We start from the raw sequence: 14,595 nt of genomic DNA, 5'->3' as shown, positions 1-14,595 counted from the left end.
GAGAGGCAAACCCAAAGGGAACCGACATGTCAGGGCATCACTCAGGACTCAACAACCTCAACACCCATCACAAATCTCTATTCCATGGAGGCACGTGGTCATTATAACAAATCTCCACCATAAATTGCTAAATGAAATGCCCTGAAAGCAGGAAGGACTGCTTCTGATACCAGTGACAAGTACTGATGTGCTGAGTTACAACATTTGCTAAGGACACAGTGCAATACTAACCACTTACTCCTTTGTTCTTTATTTCTAGGTCAAGATGTTGTTAAGTATAAAAAGTATCTTATGGATGTACTCTACGTTAGTTATAACATATATGCTACCTAAAGGTAAGTCTTCTGTACATAGAACATTTCGTTAAAATTAATTTAGTGGTCTAATTGGCAGGGCAATTCACAGGACTGAGGAAACAGCCCAAGCTCAGGAAATTGTCTTTCTTTGCCCCTGCCATGCTGCACCATGTTACTGATTTTATTTCTGTGTCCTCCTCAAGGCATTAATGGTTTCTTTCTGTTGTGCTTGGGCTGCCATGAGCTAAGCTGGGGCAGGTCCCTTGGCTGCTGGGGTCTTTAGCAAGGAGGTGTTAGAGCAGCTGCAGGTTTGGGTGGAAAGGAAGGAGCCCTTACTGCCTCTCTTGGCAATTACATGCCAAGACTGAAGTGTGTATCCATGTGTGGTTGTCCTGGTTATTTGAAAGTTTGGGTCAGGCCTTCAGTATGGAAAATATCTCAACAGCTGCTACAGATTCAACAAAAGTGGGAAAGCAGCTTTCCCAAGTCTCAAAGCAAGATTTTTTTTCTTTATTTTCTTTCCTCCTTCTTTCCAGGTACTTCTCAAACTGATTTTAACCTTTAGGAAAATCAAATTTACCACTTTTTTTTTTCCCCCACCTAGCTGGAACACTGTTGCTAGTAACATGTGTAGGTAGTCCTGAATGCTAAAGAAAAGAATTTGTTTATTAGTGGAAACAATTAAAAAAAAGGATAATAGATTTGAATTGACTATATGGAAGAAAGGTCTGGATCAGATCACAGACCTGACTCACTGCCTTGCACAAATGCAGAATTCAGGGATATTGGGATTGAGAGGGCAGCACTCTTAAATGGGGAGGAGGGTATGGATCCTTGGAGCTGTAGAATGTGGGATGGCATCTTTACATGTCCTCTCACTTACTCCACCTTTTATTACATCATAAATGTAATTTATCTCCAGAGTGGAATTTTTGGTACTTGAGAGATCTTTATGAACGTCCCATTCTTTGCAATGTAGATCAGGTTGTGACCCATCCTTATTTGTCCAAATTTTTTTGAAGAAATTCAGAAAGACCCTGATATTCCTAGAACACGCTGTGAATTTTGTGAGGTTTGCTTTTTAAGTCAAGGGCCATTCTTTTGGCCTACAGAGTCGTAACCATTTTCAAACTATGACCATGGTGAAGAGGAAAAGGATGAAAAAAATTTCCTTTTTCACGAATTCCTCTAATTCATGATCCCAGAGAATCTGTGCAACTCATGCCCTTATCTTTTGTAGAAAAGTCAGTTGGTGCAGTAATATTTTGAGAATGAATGTTAGAAGACTTCACAGAATCTTTATAAGTATAGCTTCTGTTTAAAAATACTCCAAAATAAAATGTATCTTAGCATTCTGAAAGATTGACACCCTACATTTCAACCTTTTCTTATCGAATCCTTAGTTTGGATTCAAAATTGAAGCCTTTAAATCTTTAGTGAAACACCAATTCCCAATTTATTACTATTGTGGTTTACAAGCTGGACCTTGTGTTCATAACCAGCACTGGAGTTTTTCCTACCTGTTTTGGGTGGCCATTTGTGGTGTTGAGTTCTGCAGCTGAGATTTACATTTGCCTGGCTCCTTGTGAGTGTCTTGTAGACCATAAAATTAATTCTTCATCGTTCTATGTGTCCTTCTCTCATTCTGCTTGCTCAGACCACAAGCCACCTAGTGAATGACTCAGGTTGCTGTTGGGTCTCAGTCCATTACCGCTTAATGTTTCCTACAAGTTTCACTCATTTAAATTCATAATTATCATCGCTAAAAGACTGGTGGTTAATGAAATAGCTTCTCCTAGGTTCAGTGCTAGTAGCTGGATTGACAAAACACACAGTTTTAGTGATCCTTTCTATTTCTGCTGCTAGACAGGGCAATATAACCATATGTCCCAGCTGGTTGTTGATGAACTGAAAAATGAGATGCAACATTTTTCTTTTTTTTTTTTTCCCCTCATAAATTTAGCTAAAAATAAATAGAATATTTTATTCTTTAAGCATGTGGGATTTGTCTGCATAGTCAGTAGCAACATTCTGTTCAGCTAAACTCAATTATGTGGCAAATTCACTCCTCTAAGCAGTGTCACACCATGCAGGGACGGTTTTACTCTTTTCTTCAGACTCCTTGTCCACTGCAGACCTATTGTCCTGGTCATTGTGATTAATGTGATACAGAAGGGCATAATTCTGTCCTTTAAAAAATTTATCAAGACTCCTACTTTAAGAATTTTATAACATTTACCACAGAACAAGTGTACACGTTCTGAAGAAGGAGACTTTGTTCTCAAGCAAGAATTCCTTTCTTCCCTCTTCAAAAGGAAGACATCCCATTGATAGGGGCTGACACGGAATATAAGCTTAGCAAAAATGCTAAAGGGGGGTAAAAAAAGGGTTATATGGATTAATATGAAGTACTGATAGCTTCTACATTGGTCAGTAAATTCTGCTAGACTAACTAATTTGGAGTGCGTCAAGAAATCAAGCTTTTTTGGAACTGTGCATGAATATCACTTAATCTTGTATTTCAGATATTATGTCAGCCAGACATTTTCTTTTTCTGTAGGGAAAAGCTTCCACCTCCTTTCTCCTTCTCCTCTTCCTCTTTTTCCCTTTTTCCTCTTCCTCCTTCTCCTTCTTCTTGTCTTCTCCTCCTTCTTCCCTCACCTTGCCACAAAAAATAGTTTTTTTATAAAGTGTTGTATAATGCTTTCTAAAGCTGGGCAGAACTGCAGCTGCCCAGAATCTTCTGTTCTGGGAAGTAGCACAGTTTAGGAGGCTGGGTCTAGTTTTCATATCAGGATTGAAAGTGTTGATTGCCAGGTCTTCCAGCTGGCTGATGTGAAGACACGAATTTTAAAGGGAGGAAATTTCCTCAGGGTTCAGTCCTGATATTCCAGATCACTCATAGTCATAAACAGTGTTCGTACAAAGTTTATTAAAGTTCTGTCAGTCAGTATAATTATAATTTAGTCATTCTTCAATTAAGAAGAAAGTTCCTGTAAGGTGTATAGATGACAAGAGATCATAATAAATTCTGAATATTTTGAGACTGATTTTAATCTCCCACCTGTGCAATTTGGCAGTAATTCCATCACAACTGATAGAACTGAGAATTCATTCTATTTCTTTATCTCTAACCACTGTAGCTCTGTGAAGTTTCCACAAAATAAAGGTGATATAAAAGATCTCTGGTTTCATCTGCTTTGATACCATCACCTTGACTCTATCTGAATTGTGTAACTAAGGAATTCTAGTTTGGTAGGCATGGATGGAAAGGACCCAAGAACTCAACTGAGAATTCTGAGTCTTCCCTGTCAGCCTGTTTTTTTCTGGCTAGTACTTTATTACTAAAATGCTTGGGCATTAAGCTGATGACTCATGTATTGAACCTGTTCGGATAATACCATTAAGACTTTGTCCTGTGGAAAGTCATCTTCACTAAAAACTGGTGGTCTCTGTTAAAAATAATTAGTTTAATGAGCAACTTTTCTTTTTGATTCCATTTTCCTTTTTCCCCCATTTCTTTTTTCTGTTTTCTTTCTTCTTTTTTTTTTTCCTTTTTTTCTTTCTTTTGCTCCCTCTTCTTTTTTCTCTTCCCTTTTTGCTCCTCTTTAATTCTCTTCCTCTGCCCACCCTTCCATCCCACCCTCCAATCTTCTACTCTTTATGGAGAGATTATACTTTTTATCATAGGTAAACAGATAATTTTCATGTGCTGGTGTCTCCTGTTTCATGTATCTCTCTGCTGATGGCTATTATTAAGTTATCATATTTCTAAACTTCATAAATCCCAGCTCCCTTCAAAATAATGATGACCATGCTCTACCTTTCAAAAATGCTAGAAGGACTGTGAAAGAGGTAAAACAGTTCCTGTTGAGCATCAGCTTTTAATCTTCATTAAGCCATTATGTGTGATGAAATAACATCACATAAAAAAAGGCAAATCCATCAGAAACCCTCTCTTCAGTCTCAGGGTACAGCTTGGATGAACAGTAGTCAACTTCCCCCTCAGGATATTGTCTGATGGAAGCATTTCACAGTGAAATGTTTGCAGCTGGAGATGACATAAAAATGATAGAAGTCCTGATCATGTCAAGTCTGAGCCAAGCAGGGACTTTCTGCGTGCTTTACTTCTTCCTTTGCTTTTACATCCTGAAATATTTCATTTCTGCGATGTGTTAAAGGCCCGGAGGCTGCAAGGAAACAACTTTGAAAGAGTGACTATTTGGGAGACTCTGGCTGGAAAGGCTTTTGTTTCAGCACGTGTGCAGTAAAAAAGAGTTAACCCCTGAGAGAACAGTGGGGACAGGGGTGCAAAGCCGTGGGCTGTGTTTCCTTCTGAGGAGAGAGGCAAGGTGTGACCTCCAGCAGCTCCCCTGCATTCAGGGTTTTGGCCAGTGAGGTAACTCATGGTTTTTCACTCAGAGTGGTCTTCCTCCTGTGAGTTGAAGAAACAGCTCTTACAGTTCATCTGTCACATAAAATTTCTGAGCAGTTGCCAAAGGTTAATTACTTGGTGACCATAACAAACAGAGAAAATAAGTCAGAATGAAATTTTCCCAAAGGGAAACGTGCTCTATCATCAGCCTAAGATGTACCAAGATTGATGCAAACTTCTTTTCAGTTTGTACTCCCCAGTCCTGTTACAAATCAGCTAAGGCTCATGGATTTCAAGCTTTGCATTAGTGAATCATTAATTAACAACGAAATATATCTGTTTCTGATTTTGCTGTTACACTGATGTGATTTCTCCTTTCTCTCTCCTCGCTCCCTTCCCTTTTTCTAGTTAAAGCAGAAAAAAAAACCCTGGTCAAGGGATCTCTCTCTGGAACTTCAGTCCTGCCGTGCTTCTTTTCAACCACACCCACCATCTCCTCCAGCTACGCCGCCGAGTACCTCCGCATCAAATGGTCCAAGGTGGAACTGGACAAAAGCGGCAAGGACGCCAAGGAAACCACGGTCCTGGTGGCCCAAAATGGCAACATCAAGATAGGCCAGAGCTACAAGGACAGGGTGTCTGTGCCCAGCCACTCCGAGGAGAGCGGGGACGCCTCGCTGACCTTCTCCAAGCTGCGCGCCAGCGACGCCGGCGTCTATCGCTGCGACGTCATGTACGGAGTGGAGGACACACAGGGCATCGTCTCTCTGGCTGTTGAGGGTAAGGATTTTGTCAGTTTCATTTCTAGACAGCAGTAATTCCAGTTAAGGCCACGAAACTTGGTGATAAACACAATATTAGAGAGGATTTACAGCAGTGTCTTTAGCGATTTGCCCTTTGTCGCCGTCATATTTTGTGAAAAATCCCTTCACCGGGATTTCTTCTCCTGGAAAGCTGAGAAGCCTCAGAGAAAAATGAAAACAATAATTATCTGATTGCTTCTCCCAGTTTGGCTGCTTTGGAATGTGGCTGGAGATTGTTTATCCAACATGTGAATTGTTTCATTGGTTCCATGTGAATTGTTTTGCCTTAATCACCCAATCACCATCAGCTGTGTCGGGACACTGGAAGCAGTCACGAGTTTTCATCATCATTCTTTGTAACCTTTTGTCTGTATCCTTTCTCTATTCTTTAGTATAGTTTTAGTATAGCGGAATGGAATGGAATGGAATGGAATGGAATGGAATGGAATGGAATGGAATGGAATGGAATGGCCTTCTAAGAACATGGAGTCAGATTGTCAATTCCTCCTTTGTCCTGGAAACCCTGAAAATACCACAGCCCTTAGATTAGGGTGAAAAGAAGCAACTTATGATGGAAAGGACGAAAGTTTAGGATGTAAAGAAGCCGCTGAAGCTGTGGTTGACCTGTCTTGATGTCCCCAAAAGTGGGAGCCACTCTTTCTGGAAAACGAATATCAAGCATGAAGGAAGTGCTCCTTTTTGCCCAGTAATAAATTTTGGATGGGCAGAAGGAAAACTCATCTGTGAGAAAAAAACTCATCTGCAAGAAAAGAAGTAGGGAGGTGTTTGCTAAATGTGGGGCAGGCAGTGATAACAGTTTGCTTGCCATCTCTATTAGGAAATAGTCTCCAAAATTTTGAGAGGGAGAAGCCTATGTGTTGAGAGAGAGAAGAGATAGGAGTTTCTGGATGGTTGATGTTGGAAAAGACATTTCAGATTATCAAGTCCAAGCTTTAACCCAGCACTGCCATATTCAGTACTAACCCAGGTTCCCAAATGCCACATTCAAGCATTTTTGGAACTCTCCCAGGGATGATGACACCCCCACTTCTCTGCAAGTGTATTTCAATGTCTGACCACCCTTTCAGTGCAGTTCATCATTTCCTGATGCCCACCCTGAGCTGCCCTGGCCCAGCCTGAGGCCGTTCCCTCTGCTCCTGTCCCTGTTCCCCCCGGCTGTGCCCTCCTGGCAGGAGCTGTGCAGAGCCACGAGGGCCCCCTGAGCCTCCTTTGCTCCAGGCCGAGCCCCTTCCCGGCTCCCTCAGCCTCTCCCGGGGCTCCATTTCCTTCTCTGGCCACACTCCAGCCCCTCAGTTTGTTGTGGGTGGCCCAGAGCTCTCCTGGGATCTGATGTGCTCCCACAGAACAGGCTGGCACAGCCTAGGGGCCATGATCCTCGTGGCCACCTGGGCACCCCAGGGCTGGTGTCACAGCACCCCAGGGCTTGTGCCAGCCCCTCTGTGGTGTGCTCCATGGGTTTCAGCAAAACCAAAGAGTGAGTGGCCAGTGCTGCGTGCGATGTGTGGGTGTTTCCCCCCTGGGAACCCGCGGGTGGAGCGCGGCACAGAGGCTGCTCCAGAGCCCGTCGAGCTGGCACTGAGCCTGGCCTAACAGGCTGTGCTGGAAGGCAGGGCATTAACCCGGGCCCTGTGCCATGCACAGGCACGTTCTGGACCCAGGTTTCTGACTGTGCTTACAACAGCACTGAGCCGTGTGGATGGATCTTGCTTTGGGCCCTGCCTTGCATGCCTGTTTGGAGCTCGGTGTTCTTTGGAAGTTCAGTATTTACTCAGGTGAATGAATCCCAAAGCAAACATTAATATCTGCTGCTGGAAATCATGGCTTTGGCTAAGGGTTTTTTGGTGAGCTTAACACTGTATTGTTCTTCCAGTCTGCCTAACCTAATGTGAACAGTCTGTTGGCGTTGATTCAATGAAAGGATTTGAAGGTGTGGCCTTAATTTGGAAATACAGTAAATCAGTGTAACCATTAACGTCTGCATAACTTCATAAACTGTTAGGTCCTAATGACAAAAGCAAAAGAAATCCTGGTTTGAACATTACTTCATAACGAGTGTACCTGGCATTCCTTACCCCTTTTCAAGTGTTCCCTTGACTACATATCTATATCCAGGAGCTGCAGATGTTTATGACAATAAAATATCAGATGATTTATGGTGATACTGGAGCTTTTGTAGTTGCTGCTCCTGCAAAAACGCTGCAAAGTGTTGAACTGATTAGATTTATGATTTTACCTCAATGAAAACTTCACAGGCTCCATTTTCTTTCTGCAACTGTTCTTTTCCATGAGTGCTTTAATGTCAGAATTTCAGGAGAGGAAAAAAGCTAAATCTTGATCCAAGTGGAAAATTGGTTTGCTAGACCGTCATTTGTGCCATCCATTCTCAGTTTTCTTCATTATGTAAGCAAATGGCATTTATTAGACTCAGAAGAGCTTCGTGGGAATGTTGCTGCTCAAATCTTCTGCTCTATTCTTTATGATTTCCTATGATTTCAGCTTTTATTATTAAGCCAAAAAAAAAATTTTTGTCCCGAACACAAATTATTTCTGCTGTTTCTCTTTGGACCTGCACCCCAAAGTGGCACCTTTTGAGGAGATTGTTCTCCCCCTTTGTTCATCCTGTCCTGACTGGGGTGCAGGGAGGTATTTCCTTGTCAACTGAGCTAATTCCAGAGCTGAGGAATACCCTGGTTCAGCACTGTGCTTTGGTCAGCTCTCCTGGGTGGAGCTGGGGCTGCTGAACCTCTGGTAAAATTATCACCAGTTTTTTTATTCTGCTCATTTTATGCTCAAATTAAGTAGGCCAAAACTTTTTGGAAGAGTTCTACTGAAGCAGGTGTAATTTCACTTTTGCCATTATGATAAATTTGTGGTTTGGGTGTTTTTTTCTGGTTCTTTGGGTATTTTTAAACCAATTTGAGAGTTTTTTTCTTGGTATTTTCGGGGTCTCTTTTTGTTTTATAGACAATCTCTAATTTTAAGCTTTCAAACAGAAAGCATAATGCAGCATCAATGAAGCCAGGAAGATAAGATTAGACAGCTGGCCAGCTTGTTTTTCAAATTAACCTTTATAGTGTAATAGATGGCTGGGAAAGATAACTTGGATAAAATTACTGTAATTGCCATTTCTCTCCTTTAGGTGTGCTGGGGATACAAAACTGCTATTGAACACACTGTGCATCAAATTAATGTGTTTTACCAGTGATGGAATGTATTGTGAACAAAAAGTGGGATTTCTGAGGAAGGATAATTTTCTCGGTAGCATACAGATTTTCCTGGGTTAAGCTGAATAGTGAATATTAGTCATTGGAAGTAGAACTTCTAATGCCTAATTATTTCTTTTGGCTGGGTCTCAAGCCCAAAACTGTACAAAAGCTGTAACTGTGAACCTATTTTTAATTGTTTTTTCTGTTTAGCTATCACAACAGACAAATTTGATAACTTGTGTGCAAATATCCAGTTAATTTGCTGTTTTAGATGCCAAATGAACTTCTGAAGTCAGACTCATATGTTATTAGCAACAAACTGTTCAGACAAAAGATCTGCCTGTCCCAGAGTCCTATTCCAATGAAAGCAGCTGATAATCAAAGGGCAAACTTAAGCACTTACCCTGTTGCTGTCAGAGACCTCTCAGCGATGGAATTACCCACACAGAGACTTGGGGTATTCTATCCTGAACAGATTTGGCTTTGATTTTTCCCATTTGTTTTTTGAATGTCTGTAGATTTTCATTATCCATGGGTGAGCTCCTGGTTAAGCCACCATTTAACCACAGCTGCTTATTTTAGTTATCCTTCACGAGGAAGACACATTTCATCACACTTTGTCTCTGCAGTGCATATTTCTGCTAGATCATTTTTGACAGGTGAGAGTTTACTAAACAATGACAGGATCTTGGAAATTGACGTAATTCTGTGGCTTTCCTTTGCCTTGATTATAGGAATTAACGATGAAAGCTACTGGGGTATCAATAGCTGCTTATATTTGGAAATAGATGATCTTTCAGGTCCCTTCCATCCCAAACCATTTCATGATTCTGTCTCGGAGACATCATCAAGACACTGTGAATTCACATGTCATCTTTTGTCTGCTGAGCGCTGCTTGGCTGCGTGTGCATCAAACAGAGATCAAATATTTTGATCTGAGTATCTGTTTAGGTGTCTCATCTTAGAGTAGACGACCCGAATTGGCCCATTTAATTCTAAGGGTGTGAGCAGTTGTGTTCTGCTGTGCACAGCCCTGGGGCTCTGGGAAAGTCACAGCAAGGAGCAGGAGAAGGATGACACCTTGGGTTACCTGATCCACTTTTCCTTTGGCGTTGCACATCTCCCCGTTACGTGCTGAGCCTTGTGCCCAAGCTCAGCAGAGAGCACCCATCCTCAGGGGCCACGTGCTCTCTACACTTCACCCCTGAGATCAGTTTGGCGTTTTGCACTTGGTGAGGCTGTAAGAGGGAGGAGGGAAACACTTAATTTTAGCCCAGGCAGGAAGTTTGGGGCAGCCAGGTGCTTGCCTTACTCGTTATTAAGGCCTGCAGGGCTGTGCTTGGGGCAGGCAGCTCTGCAGGATCAGTGGAGGGGCACTTTCCTCACACTGGATACCCCCTTTCCTGTCATTAATCACGGAGAAGGCTTTCCTGACACCCTGGTTGCTGCTATAATTACACTGACCTCCCAGACAGGGATATTTTGTGTTCAAAGTGGATCTGACAGCATGGCGGTGTTAGATGCTTCAGCTTCTCACAAGGAGAGGAACGAAGAATCTTAGAATATTTTGAGTTGGAAGGGACCCACTAGGATCACCCAAGTCCAGTCCTGGATATGTAGAACAAGTCATTCATACTCATTTTCACCTCCACGAGTTCTCTTCTCTGCCTTCTATGCATGTTCCTCCAAAATTTTCCCTTTGTCTCAGGAGCAACTCTTTGTAAGATTCTGTAATTTCATCTCTCTGTGGTGTGTTGTGCTTTTCTTCTAACCTTTCTTGCTGTTTCTAAGCCCAGAATTCAAACTGCCTCACACTGGGAGTCCTTGGCCTCTCAGCTTTTGGATATTCCTGGGTGAGGTAAGCTCTCTGCGTTAAATATCCCTGGTCACCAGTTAGGGAGATTTATAGAAGACTCCTTTAGACTCAGCTTGTAGCCTTTAGGCAAAGCTACCTTGGGTGAGTTGAATTCCAGGAAGGATTTTATGAAAAGGATTGCTGTACCTTTCTGTGTCACATTTATTCCTTCTCTCTACTTGTAATGAAGTCCGCTTTTATAAAATACATTTGAGCTACCTTGTAAAAATCTGACCTAGAAATGAAGTGGCACAGTAATTTTCATTCTGGAACATTTCTGAATATTTGGTGAAACACTTGTTTTGTGCTAGGATATTGGGCAATTAAGAAGAACATGTATCACCCAACGTATTCAATATTAAGAAGTCAGAACAAACCACTCATTTGAGCTGATTTTTGTTCTCCTCCTTGGAGATAATTGGATTTAAAGGGATCAAAGTAGAAAACAGGATCCTTCTAGTTTACTTACTCTTTTGTTATAGCTCCTTAGTGAATATTTTTCTGCCAAAAGTGAGAGCTCTTTATTCTTTTCTAACTGATATTTTGGGAATTCACTCTTTTCATGGGCCTCATTTTCTCAGTTTCTGTTTTATTCTGCTGCAAATCTGAAAGACTTCTTTTCCTTTCTTTGGGTGTATTTTCTTTTTAATGCCTGTAAAGACAATCCGAGGCTTAAGATACTGATCTTTTTAATGGAAAGAAACAAGACTTAGGGAGGCAGCAGTAGATGGTAATTCACATTTTCATTTTTATGCAAACTTGTCTTTCCTGCTAGCATTATAATGATAATAAATGAAAATTGTTTCCGAAGTGGGAACGCTGCCACTCAGAGATTGTGTGCTGACAACCTAATTGATCTATTCTCTCTGCAGCAGAAATCCCCTTCTTTATCTCTTAAGCAGACATTTGAAGAGGTGCTTTTACCTAATCTTTTGGACTCACCTGTCTTGAAACCTTACCACCTCTTGATGTTGAATTTCCGTGTAAATTATCACGGGCTGCTGCATTTTTCACCTCGTTCCTTACTCTCCTGCCTAATGGATCCCGAGGAATCTTCCTGGCAAGGGAAGAGCACAGTTGGTATGGACCACCAAAGGATGGCAGAGGGAAATTTATTTTCTGGGTGGTAAAGACCCAGGGTCTACATGCAATGCGTGCCAGGAAGAGGGAAGGAAATGTCCTGGCCAAGCTGCTGTTTTTCCCTTGGAGAGTTTGGGAGTTTGGCGGACAGGCTGGGGTGGTTCTGGATGCAGGAGCTGCGGCGGGAGAGAAATAAAGGACAAAAGCCACAGGCGAAGCTCAGCATTGATCCCGCCTCTCATTACCTGGAGCTGTTCAGAGGAGTCCCTGAGCCCCCTCACCTGTGTGCGGTGAGGATGGGCACAAACATCCTGCCCAGGGCAGCACCTGTGAGCTGGTGCCTGTCCCTGGAGAGCCCCAGCAGGGCAGGGGAAGGCGCTTCCCCTCCCACCCTGAGCTCCCCGAGGCCTTTGGCAAGGCGAGCCTCTTCTTCTCAGGTTGCCAAAGCTCAAGACAGGCATCAGAGGATGGATGCAGAGCCTAGAGAGAGAGAGACAAACGGATTATTCATGCACAGAACTGAAAATGCTGCCCTATTCCTTCCTCTCATACAGCGCTCAGCCCTGTAACCCATATTTTTGGGGTGTATTTGTAATGTAAATTGCCCTCTGCATCAAGCCCAGGGAGGATCTGAACTGTGTGGTAGCTCTGGCACTGGGCTTGGGGTTATTTCAGGGGTCTGCACCACAGTGCCCAAGGTCTGGAGACAAAAATTAACAGGATAACAAGCTCTGCCATCACAATCTTTTCCCTTTAGGCATTTGCTGTGTGAATTTGCTGTATTTGCAGCCGCTGAGGCTCAGAAGCTGCCACATCCAACACTGCGTGAGGCAGCAGCATGAGCTCGCTAGTGAAAGTGAACTATAATTTATTAGCCATACCAGGAGCTAATAAACCAGCTTCCCCTGCAGTTCCACAGGGTTTTGATGCATGATACACAATAAAGCAGCAGCCCAAAGGGGTGTAACCACGCAACCAGGCTCTTACCCACGGAAACCCTTGCTCCTTAAAAATGAAATGCCTCACATTTTTATTTTCTGCTCTAAGACATGACATCAACGACGAAAAGACATTCACCCTTGCTCTGACAGAAGGGAATTTTGGATGCTGCAAATTGCTTTCCTATGAGTTCTCCTTCTTGCTGCTACTCCTTCCTGTAATTACACCGACTTTGTTTGCCAGATGTTCAGTGACAACATTACACCGCTGTAGTCTGTTTTCCAGTTGCTTTATTTGTTCCAAGGACAACTCCTTTCTTGCCTTTTCTTTCGGGGAGGAAATAGACAAAGGGGGGGGTGGGGGGAGAGAAAAAAAATCCTTTACAAATGTTTTAAAGTGCAAAGACCGGGACAATGGGTTTTTCCCCCTCTCTCTGTCTAACTGAAACAATGAAAGTCCTGCACTTTAATCTTCTTAGCCCCAGGGGTCTTCTAATTATTGCAGCTGTTGCACAGGCTTATGCATGGCGAGTCCTCCTTCCCATTCACCTCGGAGGCTCTTTCATGTCCATTAGCTCCTCGCTGGAAACGGAGGAGCCTCCAGCTCTGAGAATAGGTGAAGTTTACCTTGTGGATCAGGGCGAGGAGAACAAAGCATTCCCCGAGTTCCTTTCCAGGGTTTACAAATGACCAAAGGCTCGTCTTTGCCTCGGCGAAATCCACTTTAAATTGGCTGGGATTTTTAACTCTTTAGTCCTGCCTCCTTCAGGTGTCACGCCGAGGGTAGGAAGGGCAGTTGGTGCTTCCAACGTGGGGGAAAAAAAAAAATAAAATGGAAGGAATGAGAGGTGAAACAGCTGGTTGTGGAAAATACACTCGTATGTTTAAGCAGCGGGAAGCTTAACAAAAATACAGCTTTACGGAAATATGTTGCCATCCGCTCTAAGGTAACAAACCTTTTGGTGGCTGCGCTGAGAAGCAGAAACTCTTGTGCCCAGTTTGAAGTCATAGACTATCCCTTTAACAATTTTTGAAAAAAAATTTATAGAAAAGAGACAATTAATCCAAATTCACACAAAATACATTTTAATTTGGATTAAAACAACAAACTGAATTAACAAACTGCTTCATGTAATTGGATATTTCTGACTCAGAATCAAACATGCTTTAGTACATAAACACCAATGTTATAAAAAAGAAAGTTTTGAAATGCTTGTATATGTTCAAAAATAACAAATAGAGTAGCCAGATGCACAGCTTGTGACTATTATTATGGGTTCACAGTGAAACAGGATAAATATTTTATCTGCTTCTGTTGGGAGCTCTGTAAAAGTTGTCCATTTTTAAATTCTAGATCCATAACAGCCAGCGGGCTGCCTGAAATCTTATTTTTATTTACTACTGTGCTACTAATATAGCAATCCTCATTTATACCAGCAGGTGTTCTGCTCACAGTTTCAACCACTGCTACTAAATTCTGAATATATTAAATATTCTTATGCATACCACATGCTAAAAAAATATTAATAATCAGATAATATTTTGGTGATTTTAAGTTTTAAATGCTGATGTTGGCTAACTGTGCGTTCTGGGGTGTGGGGCTGTGGGGAGCAGGGCGTCCCCATCCCCACTGAAGCATTCCTTTGGCTCCCAGCACAGGATGAAGGTGCCCTTTGGAAGCTGTCCCTGTTCTCTGCTTGCTCATGAAACCTGACCAGAAATTGTTTGGAACGGCGCAGTGGGGCCCGAGCCAAATAATGCAGTGAAATAACCTAACAATTTAACACCCTTAATGGCTGAATTTCAGGCACCTGGAAAGTTTAATGTAATGCTACAAACGCAGACATAGTTTTCCGGGGTGTATTCTTCACTTGCCACTGTTGCCAAACAACATTTGGATCCATCTGAAGCTGAAATTGCACTGTTGCTTGGAAGGAGCTGTTTGTGATGGGTTTTGTCCCTTGTGAAAGGCATTTTATAGGGATGCTGGTGGTCTGCAAGCTTCCAGTTAGTGGCTGCAG

At 42.4% G+C, this 14,595-nt stretch overlaps 1 protein-coding gene across 1 annotated transcript in view; it reads left to right on the top strand.

Moving 5' to 3' along the window:
• Positions 1–265: 265 nt before the first annotated feature.
• VCAN (versican) overlaps positions 266–14,595 on the top strand; it is a 90,031-nt gene continuing 75,701 nt past the window's right edge. Inside the window, exons 1-2 of the mRNA XM_058044319.1 lie at positions 266–335; positions 5,080–5,451. Coding sequence (XP_057900302.1) covers positions 266–335; positions 5,080–5,451 — 442 coding nt within the window. The remainder of the gene's footprint in view (positions 336–5,079; positions 5,452–14,595) is intronic.

This window comes from Melospiza georgiana, chromosome Z (genome assembly GCF_028018845.1).
Source record: "Melospiza georgiana isolate bMelGeo1 chromosome Z, bMelGeo1.pri, whole genome shotgun sequence".
In the NCBI taxonomy this organism is placed as follows: Eukaryota; Metazoa; Chordata; class Aves; order Passeriformes; family Passerellidae; genus Melospiza; species Melospiza georgiana.
Note: the sequence above shows the minus strand (reverse complement) of the source record. Positions and strands in the feature narration are given on the sequence as shown.